We start from the raw sequence: 19194 nt of genomic DNA on the forward strand, positions 1-19194 counted from the left end.
AAATGACTAATATATATCTAGTTTAATATTTGTAAAAACTGAAGGGGATAGGGATTTTAAAGTATTTGCCTTTTTCTAAATAACTGACTTTTGTATCAATATTTAAGTCCTAACTATATATCAATGCCACTTACTGGTGTTAGTTTGACTTTTATTAATAATTGGTTTATGACTCCAAATATTAGTAATTGCGTTTGTTGAATATCTTGAATATTGAGCCCTTTGAAGTATAAAACCTAATTAGTCAGAATCTAATTTCATTTGCTGTAAATGGCCCTTGTTACACACTTTTCGTAATGCAGTTCAGAATAAAACCAGTTCGAGAAAGTGTCTGCATTACATTGTGGATTTCATTGAAAAATTCAGAACATGTATAAGTTAACCCTTGTAATGTCAGCAGTGAGGATTTGGTGTCGCTTCTGTTCATGTTGATTATATCTGTACATAAAGTATTCCCCATATGGGTTTCTCTTGATGGATCTAACTAAACTATGACTTTTATTTGGGAAGAATAAAAGATGAGCATTTGGAGTAACTAGTACCTTCCTTCTAAAATATTCCATCAAATAAAATTTTAAAAACCTTTTTAGAATAGTAAGAGCTGAGTATTCTTTTTAAATAGGCTGATACCACCACCTTGCAACCTGAGCCTCCAAAACTCAGGCTGTGAAGGATTGTGGCTACTTCATCTGCTGTGCAATGTCACATTAAATTACTGTATCACTTTCTAAAATGTACAGCAGAATCTAAAGTTCCTATCCATCACCCATTTCGCATACATAGTAAATACTTTTTTTTTAAACCGCTACAGAAGTGATAATATTACATGCCAATTAATAGCACCACTTTCATCTGCTCCTGTAAGTCTAAATTATTTAGACATGCCACGATACGGATAATGCTAGTTCAAGCAACGGATCAATTGAGATACATTATAATCATCTGAGGGTGCTTGTCGTAACTGTTTAGGTAAACATCCCTGTCGGCAGTGATCAACACTCATTTTTTAAAATATTAATTTTTTCATGGGATGTAGCCATCAATTGCTGGGCCAGCATTTATTGCCCATTTCTAATTGCACTTGAGAAGGTAGTGGTCTGCTGCTTGCTGTCCTAATGTAGGTGCACTCAGGGTGCTGAATATAAGGGAGTTGCAGGATTTGACCCAGCAACAGTGACAGAAAAGCAATATAGGTCCTAGTCAGGATGATATGTGGTTTGTAGGAGAACTTGCAGGTGGTGGTGTTCCCATACATCTGATACCCTTCTCGGAGGAGAGGTTGTGGGCTGGGCAGGTGCTGTCAAAGGAGCCTTGTTGAGCTGCAGAACATCTTGTAGATGGTGCACACTGCTGCTCACCATCTGTTGGTGGTGAAGGGAGTGGAATGCCAATCAAGCTAGCTGCTTTGTCTTGGAATGTGTTGGGCTTCTTGAGTGTTGTTGGGGCTGCACTCATCCAGGCAAATGGAGAGTATTTCATTACACTCCTGACTTGCACCTTGGACAGACTTTTTTGAATCAGGAGAACAATTACTCGCCACAGAATTCCTAGGCTCTGACCTGCTCTTGTAGCTACAGTATCTATATGGCTGGTCCAGTATCTATATGGCTGGTCCAGTATCTATATGGCTGGTCCAGTATCTATATGGCTGGTCCAGTATCTATATGGCTGGTCCAGTATCTATATGGCTGGTCCAGTATTTATATGGCTGGTCCAGTTCAATTTCTGGTCAATGGTAAACTCCATCCCCCAAGGATGTTGGTCTGCAAAAACAATACTCCAATACCCTAATCTGGAGAAAGGACAAAAACAGGGAAATACTGAAACTGCATAAATGTATTTTGTTAACTCTGTAAAATATAAGATTATGGGTGGGATCTTCCGGCTGTTCTTGCCAGCGCGATTCTCTGGTCCCGCTGCAGCGAATGGAAATTTGGCTGAGTGCTAAATTCTCTGTCCTCACTGGGAGCGGCAGCGGGGCGACGATGGCCAGAGAATCCTTGCCAATGTTACATTTTGTGTTGCTAACATTACTGCCCTTCTTGCTTGGCTTTCTTAGTTTCTTATCATTCTTACCTTTGTTTCTTTTCTCAGTCCTCTGTTTTTGCTCTTTTATATATTTTTTTCTTTTCTCCCTAGTGTTCACCAATCCCCACTGAAAGACTGAACATAGCATCATATTTGTATGCATTCCACAAACACTGCAAAATCGGATAGGTGATGTCCTGTTCTATTTGCCACTGACCTCCCACTGGAATGAGATACTGTTCCTGATGTCCAAATGGATATCAAGTATAAAGAAATTATAATTTGGGAAACATTAGATCATGACTGATGGAAATAACTTATAACGAGGTGCTCAGTTGCACTGTAATATGTGCTAGTAGGGGAACTACATATATTTAAAACCTCATTATTTAGTTCATCAGTTCCAATACTGTGCTGTAAGTATACATTACTGAACATGGCTAAGAATAATGGTGCCATGGTGTATCAACACAATAATCATATAGAATATTACTTGAATAGTAGTTATAATTTCTGCACAATGTTATTCTGTTCCAACTGTTTCTGTCTATGTTACAGATACAAGGTTCAATTATAATATCTAGTTTGATTGAAGTGGTGATTGGCTTTGTGGGCCTTCCAGGAGCTCTGCTTAGTTACATTGGGCCACTTACTGTCACTCCTACAGTCTCCCTTATTGGATTGTCTGTGTTCCAAGCAGCGGGAGAAAGAGCTGGTTCACACTGGGGCATTTCCATGTTGTAAGTGCAATATCTGATTCACTTGTTTACATATCAATGATAACCTTGGCCAAAAGAATTAATTGTAATATCTAAAACATTGCCATTTGATCATTTAAAAAAAAATTGGGCAGGATTTTTTGGATGGTGGGTTTCCACCAGGGAAGGGGAAGGCAAGCAAGCCGATCCCAGCTGCCCCTGCTTAAGGTTGAGACCCCTGTCCCCATCTTGGTAGGAAGGTCTGCCTTAGAACTGCAATCTGATTGGCCGGCAGCTCTGCAGTGCCAAGTTTGAGTGATGGCCATTGCTGTGGGCTACAGGCAGACCAAAAGAAGAAGAAATTATGGATGCTGGACTAAGGTAAGCCTGGGGTATTGATAGGGCTTGTCTAGCCCCAGTCAATTGGGAGGCCAGGGGGAGGGAGGATTAAGGGGTGAAATGCCATAGTGGCAGAGTGCCGCTGATGGGCAAAGGGGTCTCCCAAAGGAGGTGCCCTTACCCCAGCTTGCCTGTGAACAGCTTGTGCAGTAAATGTTGAGGGCCTCCTCTGCCACAATAAAGATAGCAATGGGCATGGGATGAGATTTAAGTGGTCATTAACTGGCCACTTGCGGTCCTCAAAAGAGTCATGGGTGGCTGTGCCATGGGTGCCTGAGCCCTCCCACCCCCCTCCCCTGAAAAATGGTAGACAGGTTGGGACAGGTAGGTTGGTAATGGATAGGTTATTCTACGAGCACCCTGCTTCAAATCCACCGATGGGGATCTTTAAAAAGAAACACCCTTGAATGTTGCAGTCTGTGGACTAAGAAGGTAAAGATCCATATCTTGAACCTATTGAAATGTCACTGACTAACACTCAAGTTGGCTAATACCATACCCGAAGGTCATGAATCAAGGGGGTATATGAAATGCAATGTCATATTTCCACAGCAAGAGATGCTATTCCAAAAGTTAATTGAAACAAAATAGCCCTGCCATGAATTGTCAGCACTGACTGCAGAACAGAGGATATGTCATGATCAGCAGTACTTTCCCTTACTTTAATGAGCATTCGTACAAAATAACTGCAGGGGAAGCTAATTTTGCAGTCAACCTTTATTTGTCACCTTCCTTCCGTATCAGATTTTCCGAACAAAGATGTTGATTGATGTTGGCTGTTTGTGAACCTGACAGGGTTTTCAGTTGCCCAACACTGCAGCTTCTGACCTTGCCTCGCTCGTACAGGAATCATCAATGATACCTGATGATAATGTATCCGATGGAGCTAATATATTCCCAGTTAGTATTCTGAAAGAATTAGAAAACTGTGCGGGGCCTTTACAATTAATTGTAGAGCCTGAGCAGCATTTTCTGTCCACCTAGACTCAAATATTATCATAGAACTAAACCTATTGCCTCAGGGCATGATGAAGGAGCTATTGGAAGTGGAGTCAGGAAACTCCCCAGACCATCACAATTTAAAATCTGTAGGTCTTGCAGAGATGCAGATGCGCTCTCCATCACTATTCTTTGATGTGCCAAAATATGCAATTTATTTTTGCTTTAAAGATTAATATCATGACAGCTTGTTGGCAATAAAAACAGCAATTTTCTTATTAATTTAACCAACGTCCAATGGTGGAGTTTATGAGCAAGTTAGATTGAAGTGCACTTTGAAGTAAATGGTTTGAATGCTGGTCAAATTTTATTGGGAGTATAAAATATTTGTTCTTTTGCAGCATATCAGGCAGAGAATAAGTTAATTCTTACAAGTAACATCAGTATTTATTAAAAAAATTATAAAACTTGTACTTTTTTCCTCCTTTTCTAGAACAATTGTTTTAATTGTACTGTTTGCTCAGTACCTGCGCAACGTGAATTTTTTAATGCCGGGCTTTAAACGTGGAAGAGGATGCACAACGGTGAAGATACAAATATTCAAAATGTTTCCGGTAAAAATTATACTCAATACCAAGAGTAATCCTTCATCTAATTTCAATTTTGCCTTCTATCTACTCTGAAAGCATCATCATGACTTCAATGCAACAAAATTCCCTAAGGCGATTCTTGGGATAATTAGAAAATAAAATGTGAAACCGAGCCATATAAAGAGATATTGGTCGGAATTTTCCGGCTGTTCTCATTGGCGGGATGTTCTTGTCCCGCCAACAGCTAACCCCCACCGCGGGTTTCCCAGTGGCAGGAGGTGCATAGAGCGGCTACTGGCTAACGGCGGGCTGCCTCTGCCTCCGCAGAACATGCTATAGAAAATCCTGCACATTGAGTCAGATGAACAAAAGCCTAGTCAGAATTTGCTGGAACATGGGTATCAGAAAGCAATGGAGAGAGTGGCAAGATGCAGAAGGCATATTCCAAAGCTCCGAGCATAGTTAGCTGGAGACGTTGAACCCCCGCCCCCCCCACAATAATGGAGCAATTAAAATCAGGCATGCACAAAAGCCCACAATTAGGTGAGTGCTGATATCTTGGAAGTTTGTGGGACTGCAGGTTATTTTGAGATAGGAAAGGGCAAGGCAATGAAGGGATTTGAAAATGAGGATGGGAATTTTAAAATCTAGATGTTGCATTACTGGAGCCAATGTAGACTAGTGAGCATAGGTGTGATGGGGAAATGAGACTGTAGGTTGAAACACAGGCAGCAGAGTTTTGCATGACCTCAAAAGTTTATAGAGGGGAGACCAGCCAGGAGTGCATTGGAATATCAAATCTAGAAATAAGTGGCATGAATGAGGGTTAGCAGCAGATGAGCTGAGAAGGGTGAGGTAGTGCAATGCTACAGAAATGGGAATAGGTGGTTAGGTCAGAAACTCACTTGAGGTTGAATGTGACACCAAGGTTGTGAACTGGTTACTGATTTAGGGAAGAAATTTATGAGATTGATTCTAAGCGTGAAAATGGGAGAGTTCCTGATCCGTTTTTTGGGTGAGTTTTCATGCCCAATCTTATGTACTTAGTCATTGACAAAATGGTGTAGACTGTTTCTCGCTGCTGCAGACAGTGGGCTGGGCTTAATTTTCCAGCCAGCCTGTAGAGGGAGCTACTGCGCATGTGCAGACCTTTGATTCTGCACATGCTCAAAAGCAACTGCAGGGGTCTAACAGACAGACAGAGCTGTCAAGCGACTGCAGGCAGCCTCAACCAGCTCCCCCCCTCCCTCCGATTGTGCCACCTCTTCACGCCCCACCCCCATAGGCTGCAGCCCCTGACACTGCCTGGTGGGTAGTGCCAAGGTGCCCACTGGGCATTGCCCAGGTGCCAGGCTGGCACTGTCCAAATGGCACACCCCTGCCCTCGGCCTCCCCGGGGGGCCTCAAAGGACTTTGGTTCCACTAGCAAGGCCAACAGGACTGTTCCCCATCCTTGGGGAGCAGGAGTTTTCCTTGCTGGAGAGAACCTCTCCCAGTGAGGCCATAAAGGCAAGTGAGCCTGGACGATTGAGTGCCGGGCTCACTAAACAGATGCGAGTCAGAATTTCAATATATTTAAATAAATTATTCAGCATCTTGCCCATTTCCGGTGAGAGCTGACCTTGCCGGAAATCCGGATCTCATTAACTCACGAGAGCCAAGAAATCGGGCATGATCCTGTTTTCTCAGCTCTCGTGAATTTTGCCGGCTTGCTCCGCCCATCGATGGGCAGGGCGAGCCCATAGAATTCCACCCTTAATCTCAGACTGTTGATGGGGAGAGAGGATGGATTCGATATTTAGGGACTAAAGTTGGAATCAACAAAGAACAAAGAACAATACAGCACAGGAACAGGCCCTTCGGCCCTCCAAGCCCGCGCCGCTCCCCGGTCCAGGATTGAATCCTGAATCCAGGATCCCCGCCCAATTTTCCAGCCTATCTACATCCTAATATCCTATCCACCGAGCTGTCCCTCACAGCTACGATGCTTTGTTCATCACAACCTATTAACTCACCCCCACCCCCCCATTCCAGACCATGTGATCTCCAGGGAGAGGCGAAAACCCAGAGTGAAAACCCCAGGGCCAATATGGGGAAAAAAAAATCTGGGAAATTCCTCTCCGATCCCCTGTGGCGATCGAAACGAGTCCAGGAGATCACACTGGCCCTGATCAGAAAATGCTTCCCAATCAGGACAAAAATAATGATTTCAGTCTTTCTAATATTTGATTTGAGAACATTTCTGCTCATTCACGACTGGGGGTGTTGGTGTACATATGAAAACTAGCACCTGTGAAGAAAATCTCTAAAGAAGCATTTTGAATGATTTTCCAATGTTGGAATACATAAATCAAGATTTTGTCACAAGTTAAAACATCTAAAAAGAAAATATAGATATTTGAATCTGTTATATAATAGGTTAAAAACAGTTTAAGCTTCTCGAATGCAATTTTTAGATTATTAATGTCTATCGAGGTACCCAGATTCAATTTTAAAACCTTTTACTTTACAGGCAATTTGCGTTATGTAAATAAGTCTCAAGTTGGATTTCCAAAAACAAATGTGATTAATTACACTCTGCTAACAAAGGCATTTGGGCTGAAATTTAACAAGTGGCTATTTACTGTCAGACTTAAAACATGTCTTGAGGGACACATTATTCAAAATGTGTTTGATATGCCATATATCAAATGAAATGTCTATGTAATGGAGCTGTTTCAGTATAACAGTTCCACGTGTTACTTTACGTTGGTTTGATCCTATGGGAAGAAATTTTAACTTCAATATTTTAAAGCTGCAAGAGGTTGATTAGCTGTCTTCTTGACACCTATCTAAGCTTCCTTTCAGCTGACTTTGCAAAGAAAAATGGTGGATGGATAACTGAGCTACTGTTACCTGTTTTATACCTTTGCCAAGGTTAAAAATTGTGTTCTATATTCAATGTTACATATCTAATTCTTAGTTATTGCAGAACTCAGTAGCAGACCACCATCTTTCTTCAACACTCTGACTCCTCAAGCTTTGACGTATGCTCAGATAAATCCATAAGCATTAGATTTTTGGCAGCTCATCCAATTACCCATTGTTCCTGCTCAAGCAGAAAGTATCTGAAACATTTTGCTTTAGGAAACATAACATTTCTTTCTTGGCTGATTCTTTCTTAGCATGTGCATACATGCAGACATTTGACCTGATAGATTATGAGGGGCATGGACAGAGTGGATAGTCAGATGCTCTTTCCTAGGGTAGAAAAGTCAAGTACTAGGGGACATAGGTTTAAAGTGCGTGGGGAAAAGTTTAGAGGAGATGTGCGAGGCAAGTTGTTTTTACAGAGGGTGATGAATGTCTGGAACACACTGCCTGGGGGAAGTGGTGGGAGCAGGTATGATAGTGGCATTTAAGGGGCAACTAGACTAATACATGAATAGGATGGGAATGGAAGGATGCAAACTCTAAATATATATGGTTTTAGTTTAGGCAGGCATCGTGATTGGTGCAGGCTTGGAGGGCCGAAGGGCCTATTCCTGTGCTGTACTGTTTTTTGTCCTTATTTTAGCAGTGATCAGTAATAGTCAGGTTTGGATGCTTCCTCACTGCTTTAAAGAGATATTTTCCACATCTGACTTTGTTTTACCCAGGAGTGATGTACAAGAGGCCAGGATGTCATGGGAGGAGGCTAGTGTTGAATAAGGGTATCTGGCATAACAAGGGTTAATGTAGGATTGGGAAACAATATTGCCCATATTGTGATGTAAAGACGCATATGGCCTGAGAATACGGTCAGTTGTGGACTAGACAGAGACCTGTGTAGAAGCAAGCATGGAGTTACCTTAAAGCTTGAGCTATATCCTATATATATGTACATGATTTTATGTTACAAATGAACACTTAGATTCTGGAGTCTTGTATGGTTGAACATTCTTTGAGAACTATTGAACAGACATACAATAGCTAGTAAAGAAACATTTTTCAGGGATGTTTTGTTGCTTATCATGTGTACCAAATTAGAACCCGATCTTGATAGGGTGACCTTCATTCTTCGATTAAAGAGCATTCTCTATTGATTGTTGGAGGCTGGTACTCTTACACGTAGTTCTTGGTGAACGTATGTTCACTATGCAGAAGTCAAGTAATCTATGCAGATATCACTAATCTACAACATGACCTACTGTTCAAGATATTTGTGAATATTCATCAATTCATTTTGGTAGAGGGTGCAGAAGTCTAATTAACTATCCCCCTTACCTGAGATTACTTAACACTGAGGGCTTGAAATAATGGGTAAGTGGAATTGTGTGCATGATAAATGCTTCTAATTGAGGATCCTACCAGGTTAAGTATTTAATTATACAATATACACAACAATAAGGACAAACCAAGCAATACAACTTGAAAAGAAGCTTAAATTGGCAGTTAAACATAATTTATACATTTTTTTTGCTCACTTTAAGTTTCTGACAATGTCCTCTTTCTCATTCTATATAATTTCCCTCTTCTTCTGTGCACTTTATTCTCCAATTGCAATTATATTTACTCACTACTCAGTACATAATATTCTCTTCTATGACCTTCAGCCTGTCAGCCAGTTTGATGTCGATTCTGGAAAAAGTCCTTAATTGTCCTGATTGACTGTGACCTGACCATGTTGTGTGAACTATGTTGTAGCGGGATCCCTCTTTTTAACTCCACTGGGCTTATTTTAGGTTGGGTTCTCCGTCACCCAAAACCCCACCAATGCCCGAGTGATTCTCTCTCTTGCCGATGGAACAATGGCCACCTTGCGTCTACTTCACTAGAGTAGCGCTCCCAAGAGAGAGAAAAGGAAACTGCTGCCTATCCACTACCTGGCAGCCTTTCCTGAGTGGGCGGTTTCGAAGCGCCCAGGGTACCCTCAGTTCTAGACTCCGGAATTATGGTAAGGAATATTTATATTGTGACTTAGTCAGAGATCATTGGTGAGAAATTGAAAAGATCAAAACGGACTCCAACAGAAGTCAAAGATATATATATATATTTATTAAAACATCAAGGTCAAAGGTCACCAAACACCAGGAAAACAACACACACTGCCTTATGCTCTATGAGACTATAACTATGCAAGGAATACTAAAACGGACGCAACGGAATTCTTAGTTTATACAAGTTTACCAGTGTCTTAAACTATGAAAGGTGCATGCAAAAGCCCCCCCACTTTCCCCAAAGCCTCATCCACTATGATGATCTCGGGAACTTCGTGAATTACCAGGGGATACTCACAATCCTAGTTTAAATTGCTCAGTGGGCTTCAGGCTGCGTACTGGAGATGACCGAGTGGAGAGTGCTATCATGCTGGTCCGAAGAGAAAAAGAGAAAAATGGCTGGCCTGACCATCCTTTTATATTGTAAACTTGAATTCTTTTTCCTGCCAACTCCGCCCCCCTTCCAGCCGGCAGTTCCACAGACAAAGGCTTGCTCGTTACCTGCAGCTGCGATCTTACAGTCCATAGAGACCAGATGGTCCCATCCCAGGTGATAGGTCTCTTGCTGTCCTGTATTGTTCCATCGGAGATCGTTTAATTGTTTTCCCATTAGGGAAATGGGCTTCTCCTCGCTCTGGGACAAGGTCATTATCACCTGTATTGAGTCCAGACCAGGTGCATTGTCTTGCTGCCGGCCTAGTCTGGTGATGTCGTGAGGTTCTTTTTGTGCTGCTGATAACCTAGTCAGCAGTCTATCTGGATTCTGGCTGCTTGCAATTTTTGGACTGGGCCCCTTCACACACACACACACACACACACAGGCTGGCTGGGCTCCCTGGGACATTTTTGGTCAAGTCCTACAGCCAAGTGTGGCCACTTTCACAGTTCTTTAGGGTTCAAGTCCTTTTCCCAGCTCATGAAAAAGGCCTGAGTTGCCCGAAAAACTTACAATGTTGTGACCATAGTTTATTTTTTAACGTTTAAAGAACTTCATGATATTTCCATCTTGAGGCACCAAATTGTACTCTCACCTACAAGGACAGAACCCTCCCTCTCTTTAAGTGCTGCCAATTTCCTAGAATCTCCACTCCTGTTCCAGTTGGCTGAGCACCATCCATAATTGATGGATAGCAGGCGGAACCTCAAAGCATAAGGTTTGGGAGACGAAAGTGGTCCCAGGCCATATTTAAAGATTCAGATGGTGAGATTCTGACCTTTTCATTGCTAAAGGGTAGGCCCAATTCACCTGCATTATTCAGACTGAAATATCCTTTCAGATCGTCTATTTATTCAGGATTGAGGGATGGGATAAATCAATAATTCCTATTGCAGAGGTTCACATAAATTATTTTTGAAATGTTATAATTTATCACACGAGTGAGGCTAACAGTGAGCAGCTGAAATGTGCAAATTGCATATCGACTTCAGTTGGGAGTAGATATGTGGTTTTAAAATATAATAGAAGTTGTTGCCCAACATCAGTCACTCCACTAATTGTTTAGCCAAATTATGCGATCTTGATTTCTGATGCTCTGTTAAAATCCATGAAGTTCCTGTAATGGCAAGAGAATTATGGATTAAACTCAATACAGAAAATTGGTGACTTTTGTACCCCTTTCAACAGTATGTGTTTAAGTCTTAACTGCATAAGCAACCTCTCTAGCATTATAAATTAACGTTTTACAAATGTGGAGTTTTAATAGTTTTTAATAGTTATCAAAGTTTAAAATGCATACTTCTTAAAAGAAAATTCTGTTCTCTTGATCCAATTTTTCTTTCTCCTCTATTCTGTCAAAACAGATGGAGAAAATGAGCTAATGAATTAAAACTTATACTTCCTGGTTCTGACTCCCTGCTGTTCATTTAACAATGGTTGAAATCTTGCCAGAGTTTGACAAAATGTTGGTTCCGGTGAGAAAATCGGTGAGAATCCCATCAACCCCGGCGACGGGAAATCTCATGGAACATTCAGCCTCTTTAACAAAATTTTATTTCACCACATGAATCACGTCGCGTTGATGGCAGCTCCCGCTGATTCGCTCGGCCTGGGGCAAGCTAATTTTTGTAGTCAGTGGCGAGCAGCATGTAAAAGCTTCCTCAGTCCTGACATGAAGGGAGGAGAAGGACTGAAAGCGACCCCGAGTTCATAAAAATGAACCCCAGCCCCGAGTTGAACTTGTTCCCCTGGGCTCAAAATTTCCTTTGATATTTCAATCTGGTTAAGGAGCTACATATTTGCTCGCCATGTTCACATAGGTCCCAGATTCCTTTTCAAGAGTTCCACGCTATAAAAATCTCCCTTGCTTCCAATCCAAAGTCTTATTGAAATTTAAAGGTCAAAGGCGGGGCTAAGTAATAGTTTCCTTTGTTTGCCAGCTACAGAATAATCTGGCCCATTAATTCCACCAAACTGAATACAAGAGGCCAGAATTTGATGTTGCGCCTAGGACCAAGTAAATTTTAAGCTTCAACTCAAAAATGCCTATCTTTTTGTTTTCCAAGTCACACTCGGATTCTTTCAAGATAAAAATTTAAATACAAGTTTAGATTGCTGAGAAAATGAATAAAATATTTGTTTTTAAAGTTAATCGTTATGCTGAAATGCCAAACACAGTTAACAGCAAGGAAATTTGTTGAGATTTATTGAAACGACAGATCACAAAACCTTCCATGTGATGAGAATGAATGAAATAACTGAGTACAAGTCCAGACAGTTTTAACATAATTGGTTTAAAATGCACTCTGGTGAATCTAAACAATAATTGGCAAGTATTTTTTTTATTGACTAACTCCGGTGTAATAAATAAATTCAGAGTGAGAATTTTGACAATCACCAGTAATGATTGTCTCTGCTTTCTTTTCTAGATTATAATGGCGATTATGGTTGTCTGGCTAATTTGCTATCTTTTAACTCTCACTGATGTATTTCCAAAAAATCCTGACCTGTATGGATTCAAAGCCCGAACAGATGCCAGAGGTGAAATAATGTCAACAGCGCCCTGGTTTCGCATGCCATATCCATGTAAGTGCCAAGAAAAAGGTTTGCGTAAAAAATGATTTCATGTGCAAGTAAGAAAGTAACTTAGTAGCTTAAATCATTTTTTTTTGAAAGCAGAACACTTTTGAGGTGAAATTGGTCCACACCTTGGGCCAATAGAAAAATTGACAGCATGCTTTATTTTGTATTCTATTGAAGTCCACATTGTATGTGGTGTAAAATGGGCTGCTGATTTTATGCGCCAGTTTTACATTTTTATAGGAGAGGTTAAAATAATAGTGTTTGATTAAGATTGAGCTGTTGCTTTTCATTAGCATATTAATGTTGCTAAAGTTAAACATTCTTTGAAATTAAACGCCAATAAGCTTGCCATGGTGGGCGGCACCGTGGCACAGTGGGCACTGCTGCCTCACAGCACCATGGACCCGGGTTCAATTCCTGGCTTGTGCCACTGTCTGTGTGGAGTTTCCACATTCTCCCTGTGTCTGCGTGGCTTTCCTCTGGGTGCTCCGGTTTTCTCCCACACTCCAAAGATGTGCGGGTTAGGTGGATTGGCCGTGCTAAATTGCTCCTTAGTGTCAGGTGGTTAGTTGGGTAAATAAGTAGGGTTATGAGGATAGGGCCTCGGTGGGATTGTGGTCGGTGCAGACTCGATGGGTCGAGTTGTCTCCTTCAGTACTGTAGGGATTCTATGTAACATGGAATGCAGTCTTTTTGTTAAAGGTAGGAATACTTTTCTAAAGGCTGTTTGATATTTTGCAGGTCAATGGGGTTTGCCAACAGTCACAGCAGCTGGAGTGCTGGGAATGTTCAGTGCAACATTGGCTGGTATCATTGAATCTATAGGTGATTATTATGCCTGTGCTAGATTGGCTGGTGCTCCACCTCCACCTATCCATGCTTTGAACAGGTAAATCTTCTTTCCAAAGTAGATTCTGTGGAAGGACTCATTGGTGCCGATTTTCTTTTCTGCCATAAGATGGAGTTGAATGGGGTGGGGGGCATAGAATTGGGTGGGGCTCCCGACATCATCATGCTAGGCCCGAATTTTACTAATGGCAGACATAAACCACTTGCATTTTCCAAATAAGCAATTGAAAAATACTTGAGCTTGTTAATGGGGGCAGTAGAATACTGTTTCATAGGTTCCTCCTGATTTAATGATACGCGCATGAGAAACACCTCAAAGAGAGGCAAAGGGGTAGCAGCTGTTGGCATCGTTACACTCTGCAGCCAAAGGAGTTAGGCAGCTACTGACTTGGGGTCCCGGCCCCTTCGATGAGATCATGCTACTGGAAATGGGTTCCCTATAGAGGGGCCTGAGAGGAGTGTGGGCTAAACACTCTCAAAGCAGCTGGTTGTTTCAGGTAGAACTGCAGAGTTCAAGAACTATGGGCCTTACACATTCTAGAGGAGTGGGTGGAGTGGGGGTGGGGGGCGGGGGGGTTGGAGGGGAGGTGTTGTGAGGACATGGATCTGGTCAGCAGCAACCTCCTGGTCACCAGCATGGGCAATCTGGTGTGATGGGGAAGAAGGAGAAGGCCCTAGAGAGGAGAGCAAGCAAATGCCAGCATGGATAGGAAGGTACCTAGTGGCCAGGGTATACAGACAATCATGGTGGCAGTGTCGCCAAAAGCTTTTCCCTCTCCCAAAAGGCAGTGACCAAGCTGTGCACCATGATGGCAGAGGAGGTGAGGTGGTCCTGAATTTCTAGGCCACGGGTTCATTCCAGGGGCCCACTTGAGGACATGTGGCATTTTCCACTCTGCTGCACATCACTCCATCAAAGTAGTGACAGATGCCCTCTTTAGGAGGACCAACCACTAATACATTACTAAATTGTTGTGGCCAGTCAGGCTGGGAGAGCCAGGGGATTCTGTGCATTGCTGGTTTCCTCCAGGTGTTAAGTTTCAGGCTACACTCATGACCATTAAGCCTCCTACAAACAGGAAGGGATTTCACTCCCCTAACACAATAGATCGGTGACCATTCTGTGAATCCTGCAGATGTATATTGAAGAGTTAACGTGGGACTAGCCATGATGCTCTCACATTCTGACACTCCACAGGTTTATACACCCCATGCACCTTCAAGGGTAGATCCTTTCCGAGAAAGGATAACCCCTTAAAAGATGGCTTCACATGTGCCTTGCTGAAAATCGCATGACTTACTGAGATAATGATCTGTCTCCTCATCAAACTCGGGTGCTGGATCAATTGGGTGGGATGAGGATCTCCTGGATAATGGTGGTTAGCAGCACTCTAAGCAACCTGGTGCTACAGAGAGAGGTCTTGGCTGCTGATGCACAGTTCAGTGCATGTTATCCTCGGATGAGGAGGAAAATGAGGAATTGAAGCATCCTTTTAGACATGGGGGACCACTTAGAGAATGTCTAGATATGGGGAGGCTTGGGAGGCACTAGTCTTCAACATTTCAACCAACCAGCCAAAAGTCACTCGTCTGCTGTAGTCAAAACATCCTCAGCCATTTGTGCCTGGTGTTTTTGGAAAGAGCAATTGGGACACATACACAATCACCCCCATGCCAGCCCTTGGATTGACACATGCCACTCTAGCAGTGCTGGAGGACCATCAACATAGAAGAACATTTTCTTTAATCAAATCAGACATTTATAACATTAATCATTTCCCACAAGCTGTGAAGCATCAACTATCCTATTACCTGTGAGGCCCAAGAGAATTTCATGTGTTTTTTTCATTCTTTTACATGTGCATCTATGTGGTGCTCACTCTTCACTCACCGGGCTGCTGGCCTTGCTGGCATAACCTCTGGTAGTCATCCTGTAGCTGCATGGCAGGTCCTGGCCTGCTGGGTGCTCCTGCGCAGGGTGCCATTGCAGCACCCTAAGGCAGTGGCAGAGGGACCAAGGAGCCAATTTCCACACTCAAAACACCCGAGAAGAAGTCTCCAGAAGAAGAAGGCAGCTGCTACTCCACTGCGAGTTTTGCTTGTATCTCCATGCTGATCTGAGGAGGATGGCATTGGGTCAAACATAGGCAAGGAAACCTCCTGCTGATTACTAGCTACCTGCCACTCTCCCCACCTGTGAATCCTCCATCTTGAACATCAGGAAGCATAGAGGGTGGCTATGGCACAGAATGTACCCTGCGTGGGGAACTTCATTGTCCGTCACCAAGAGTAGCACCACCACTGACCAAGCTGCTTCAGTCCTGAAAGATGTAACTGCTAGACTGGGTCTGTGGCAGATGGTGAGGGAATCAACAAGTAGGAAAAACCTATCATCCTTGCCAATCTTCCTGTCCTTGGCAGTATTGGTAGGTATGACCACCCACACAGTCGTTGTGGAGCCAATGTCTCATTTCTCATTGGAGGTACCCTCCATCCAATGTGTTGTGTGACACTACCACCATGCTGTTTAAAATTAATGTCCAGGATGTGGGCCAGCATTCATTGCCCATCCCTACATATAACTGAAGTATAACCTCCCTACTTTTGTAGCCACTTCCTATTGCAATAAATGAGAATATTCTATTAACTTTCTAGTTACTTGCTGTCATAATTATTTGCTCTACCACCATGCTAGCATTATATGCTGGATTCATGAACTGGGTCCATCCGCATTTCAAAGCTCTGCAATCTCTCACCATTTTGATAATATGCTTCTTGCTTTTTTCTGGTTCAATGGACAATTTCATAATTTCCCATAATATAATCAATTTACCAGGTTTTTGCCCACAACATTAACCTATCTATGTCCCTTTGTAGCCTTCTTGTGTCTTCTTCCTGCCATACCATCCTACCTATCTTTGAGTTGGGTGATGGACTAGGTTTCGTTCACAACCCTTTGTCATTTCTTGTGGTCTTGGACAGAGCAGGAGCCACACCAAGCTGTGATACAACCAGAAAAAATGCTTTCTATAGAATGCGTCTGTAAAAATTGGTGGGAGTTGTAGCGGACATACCAAATTTTCTTAGTCTTCTGAGAAGGTAGAGGCATTGATGGGTTTTCTTAACTATAGTGTTGGCATGGGGGGGACCACGACAGGGTAGATGCAGGAAAGATGCTTCTCCTGGTGAGGGGGTGTCTAGAATCATGGGACACAGTCTCAGAATAAGGGGTAGGCTACTTAGGAATGAGATGAGGAGAATTCTCTTCACTTGAATGTGGTGAATCTTTGAAATTCTCCACCTCACATGGTTGTGGTGGTTCAGTTGTTGAGTATGTTCAAGGCAGAAGTTGACAGATTTAAGGAATCTAATGGATTTGGGGTACTGCAGGAAAATGGCATTTTAAGTTGAAGATCAGCTATGATCTAGTTGAATGGCCGAACAGACTTGAGGGGTTAAATGGTCTACTTCTACTAATATTTCCTATTTTCCTAATATGTTACCAAATCCTAAAAAGTGAAAAAGAAACAAAGTTTGACTCTACTTCTGTGTATAATAAAGGCTGATTGTAACCTTGATTACTCCTTTTGCCTTCCAGGGGGATCTTCACTGAAGGAATATCTTGTATCATTGCAGGATTACTTGGAACAGGAAATGGCTCTACATCATCCAGCCCAAATATTGGGGTCCTTGGAATTACAAAAGTACCTTTTTTCTAATCCATGTCAATTGACTGTACTTTTCTATTTTTTTCACAACTTGTACAGTACACCCAATTAAAACCCTACATCCAAGTTCCCCAAACCATTAGGAAGGATGGATAGGACGACATGGCCATTTTGGCAGAGGAAGGATTTCTGGTTAAAGGAAACATGGCAGGCTTCAAAGCTTCTAGCCAGGTTTTGGGGCTGCCTTGAGAGTTTGAGAGACTTGCACATGGCAGGATAGCTGAGAACCAGCTATCCTCTCTGCCTGTTGACCCTTTGGTGTCTTGCCGCCTTTGATGTACTTTATTGTGGCCATCACTTCTTTTAGTGGAGGGCATGTGGCTGTGGAGAAGGCAGCTGGTATTGCTGGAGGTGCAGCAGGAGCATATAGCAGTGGAAAACCCCATGTCCTAGACCCTCAACAGAGTTACATAATTTGCTCCTTTGCTGCTCTGAAGACCGGGAAGTGCTGCTGAGGTTGGATGCAGTGTTGACCGGGTGAAGTGTCTTCCAGGTAGTTGGTGTGCTTTGCAAAGCAGCTTTGCATATGGCCATGGCTGCAGCTGTTTAATGCAACAGACCAAAACATTTATAGTTCCTCTGTTTCACCGAGGCAGTTTGTCCTGGTGAACGCTTGACTTCTCAAACCTACTGTATCGTAGACACAACATGAGGCTGCCCTGGTTGAGAAAGAAGGATTCCACTCATAAAATCTCCCAGTGGCTCGAATTGCCTTCCTGATTTCCTTACCCACCTGCCCTAGGAAAGACAGAAGGAGATGAGAACACATCAGAATACCAATCCAATGGCATCATTTACCTATCTTCCTGGCACACCCCCTCTTCCCCTGCAACTCCTCCCCTGCTCCAAAGCCACCTCCAATGAAATGGCAATAGTCCCTTCCAAAGTAGCAATTATATATGAAAATAAACATCATTGTCCCACTCATCCTCTGAGTCAGGTCATAAACTTTTTCAAACTTTTTTGGCTTTTTTCTCTCTCTTATTTTCTATATCAGTGGTTCACAACACACTGGTGTTCCATGAAGACCAACCGTGTCCCACCACATTCAAAATTAATGTAATTAAAAGAAAACTAACTTCCATCTGCAGCTCTGTGGTTGGCATCTCCAAGGCCAGATGAATCTTAGGCCGTCCAGGAAAGAGCTGTACATACATGGTTTATATATTTTTAAGTTGGTCAGGCCCATGTGCATGACCAACCGACTTGGAGCTGAAGACAAAGGCCCCATGTGCCCACACAAAAAGTGAAAACTTAAAAAGGACACACAAATCCTGGGGGGAAGTGAGAGGGACATAGAGAGGTTAAAAAAAAACAGGCAAGAGGACAGGGAGAAGTTAAAAACAAAGTTCCCAGTAAGTGAAGAAAACAGAGAAAATAGGAGGTGGTGATTCAAATATTTTTTCATAGTATAGAGGTGTGCCATGGCATATAAAAGGTTTCAAACCACAGTTCTAAATAGTAAAGTAAAGCTCAAGATCTTTGAGCTCTCTAATCATGTACAGTACCCTAGACGATTCATTACCATTTGGCTAAATCCACCCCTCGCCTCTGTGAAATAGTTTCTGTCCAAATTAAACAGGTTCTAAAATATCCTCCAACCTGGCCTATTGACCTGTTTCTTATTATTACCTTGGTTTAAGTTTGAGTTTATTTATTAGTGTCACAAGTAGGCTTACATTGACCTGCCTTGTTCCACAATGTGTTGGCAAAGTTTAGTCAAACAGAACCTCTATCTGAGGCTCAACATCACAGTCAGTTAAATTGTATCCAGATGCACTAAACCGTAAGACATCCTTTGAATGGTCATCTTGACCATGTCATAACTTTTAGCTACAATAGAAATCCATAAACCATTTTTAAGTAATAAAGAAAACAATAATCTTGAGATTTGAATCCAATCCCAATCCTATTTATATACATTTAAATATGAACAAGTTGTAGGCTACAATGGTACAGCAACTTTAGATGAGGAACAGGCATGTG

General features: G+C 42.3%; 1 protein-coding gene across 2 annotated transcripts in view; it reads left to right on the plus strand.

Moving 5' to 3' along the window:
• Positions 1–19194, plus strand: part of slc23a1 (solute carrier family 23 member 1) — an 80279-nt gene that overhangs the window by 49679 nt on the left and 11406 nt on the right. For both annotated transcript variants that reach the window (XM_078231032.1, XM_078231033.1), the window contains exons 7-11: positions 2587–2768; positions 4558–4678; positions 12478–12634; positions 13373–13520; positions 17079–17184. In XM_078231032.1, coding sequence (XP_078087158.1) covers positions 2587–2768; positions 4558–4678; positions 12478–12634; positions 13373–13520; positions 17079–17184 — 714 coding nt within the window. The remainder of the gene's footprint in view (positions 1–2586; positions 2769–4557; positions 4679–12477; positions 12635–13372; positions 13521–17078; positions 17185–19194) is intronic.

This window comes from Mustelus asterias, chromosome 16 (assembly GCF_964213995.1).
Source record: "Mustelus asterias chromosome 16, sMusAst1.hap1.1, whole genome shotgun sequence".
Lineage (NCBI taxonomy): Eukaryota > Metazoa > Chordata > Chondrichthyes > Carcharhiniformes > Triakidae > Mustelus > Mustelus asterias.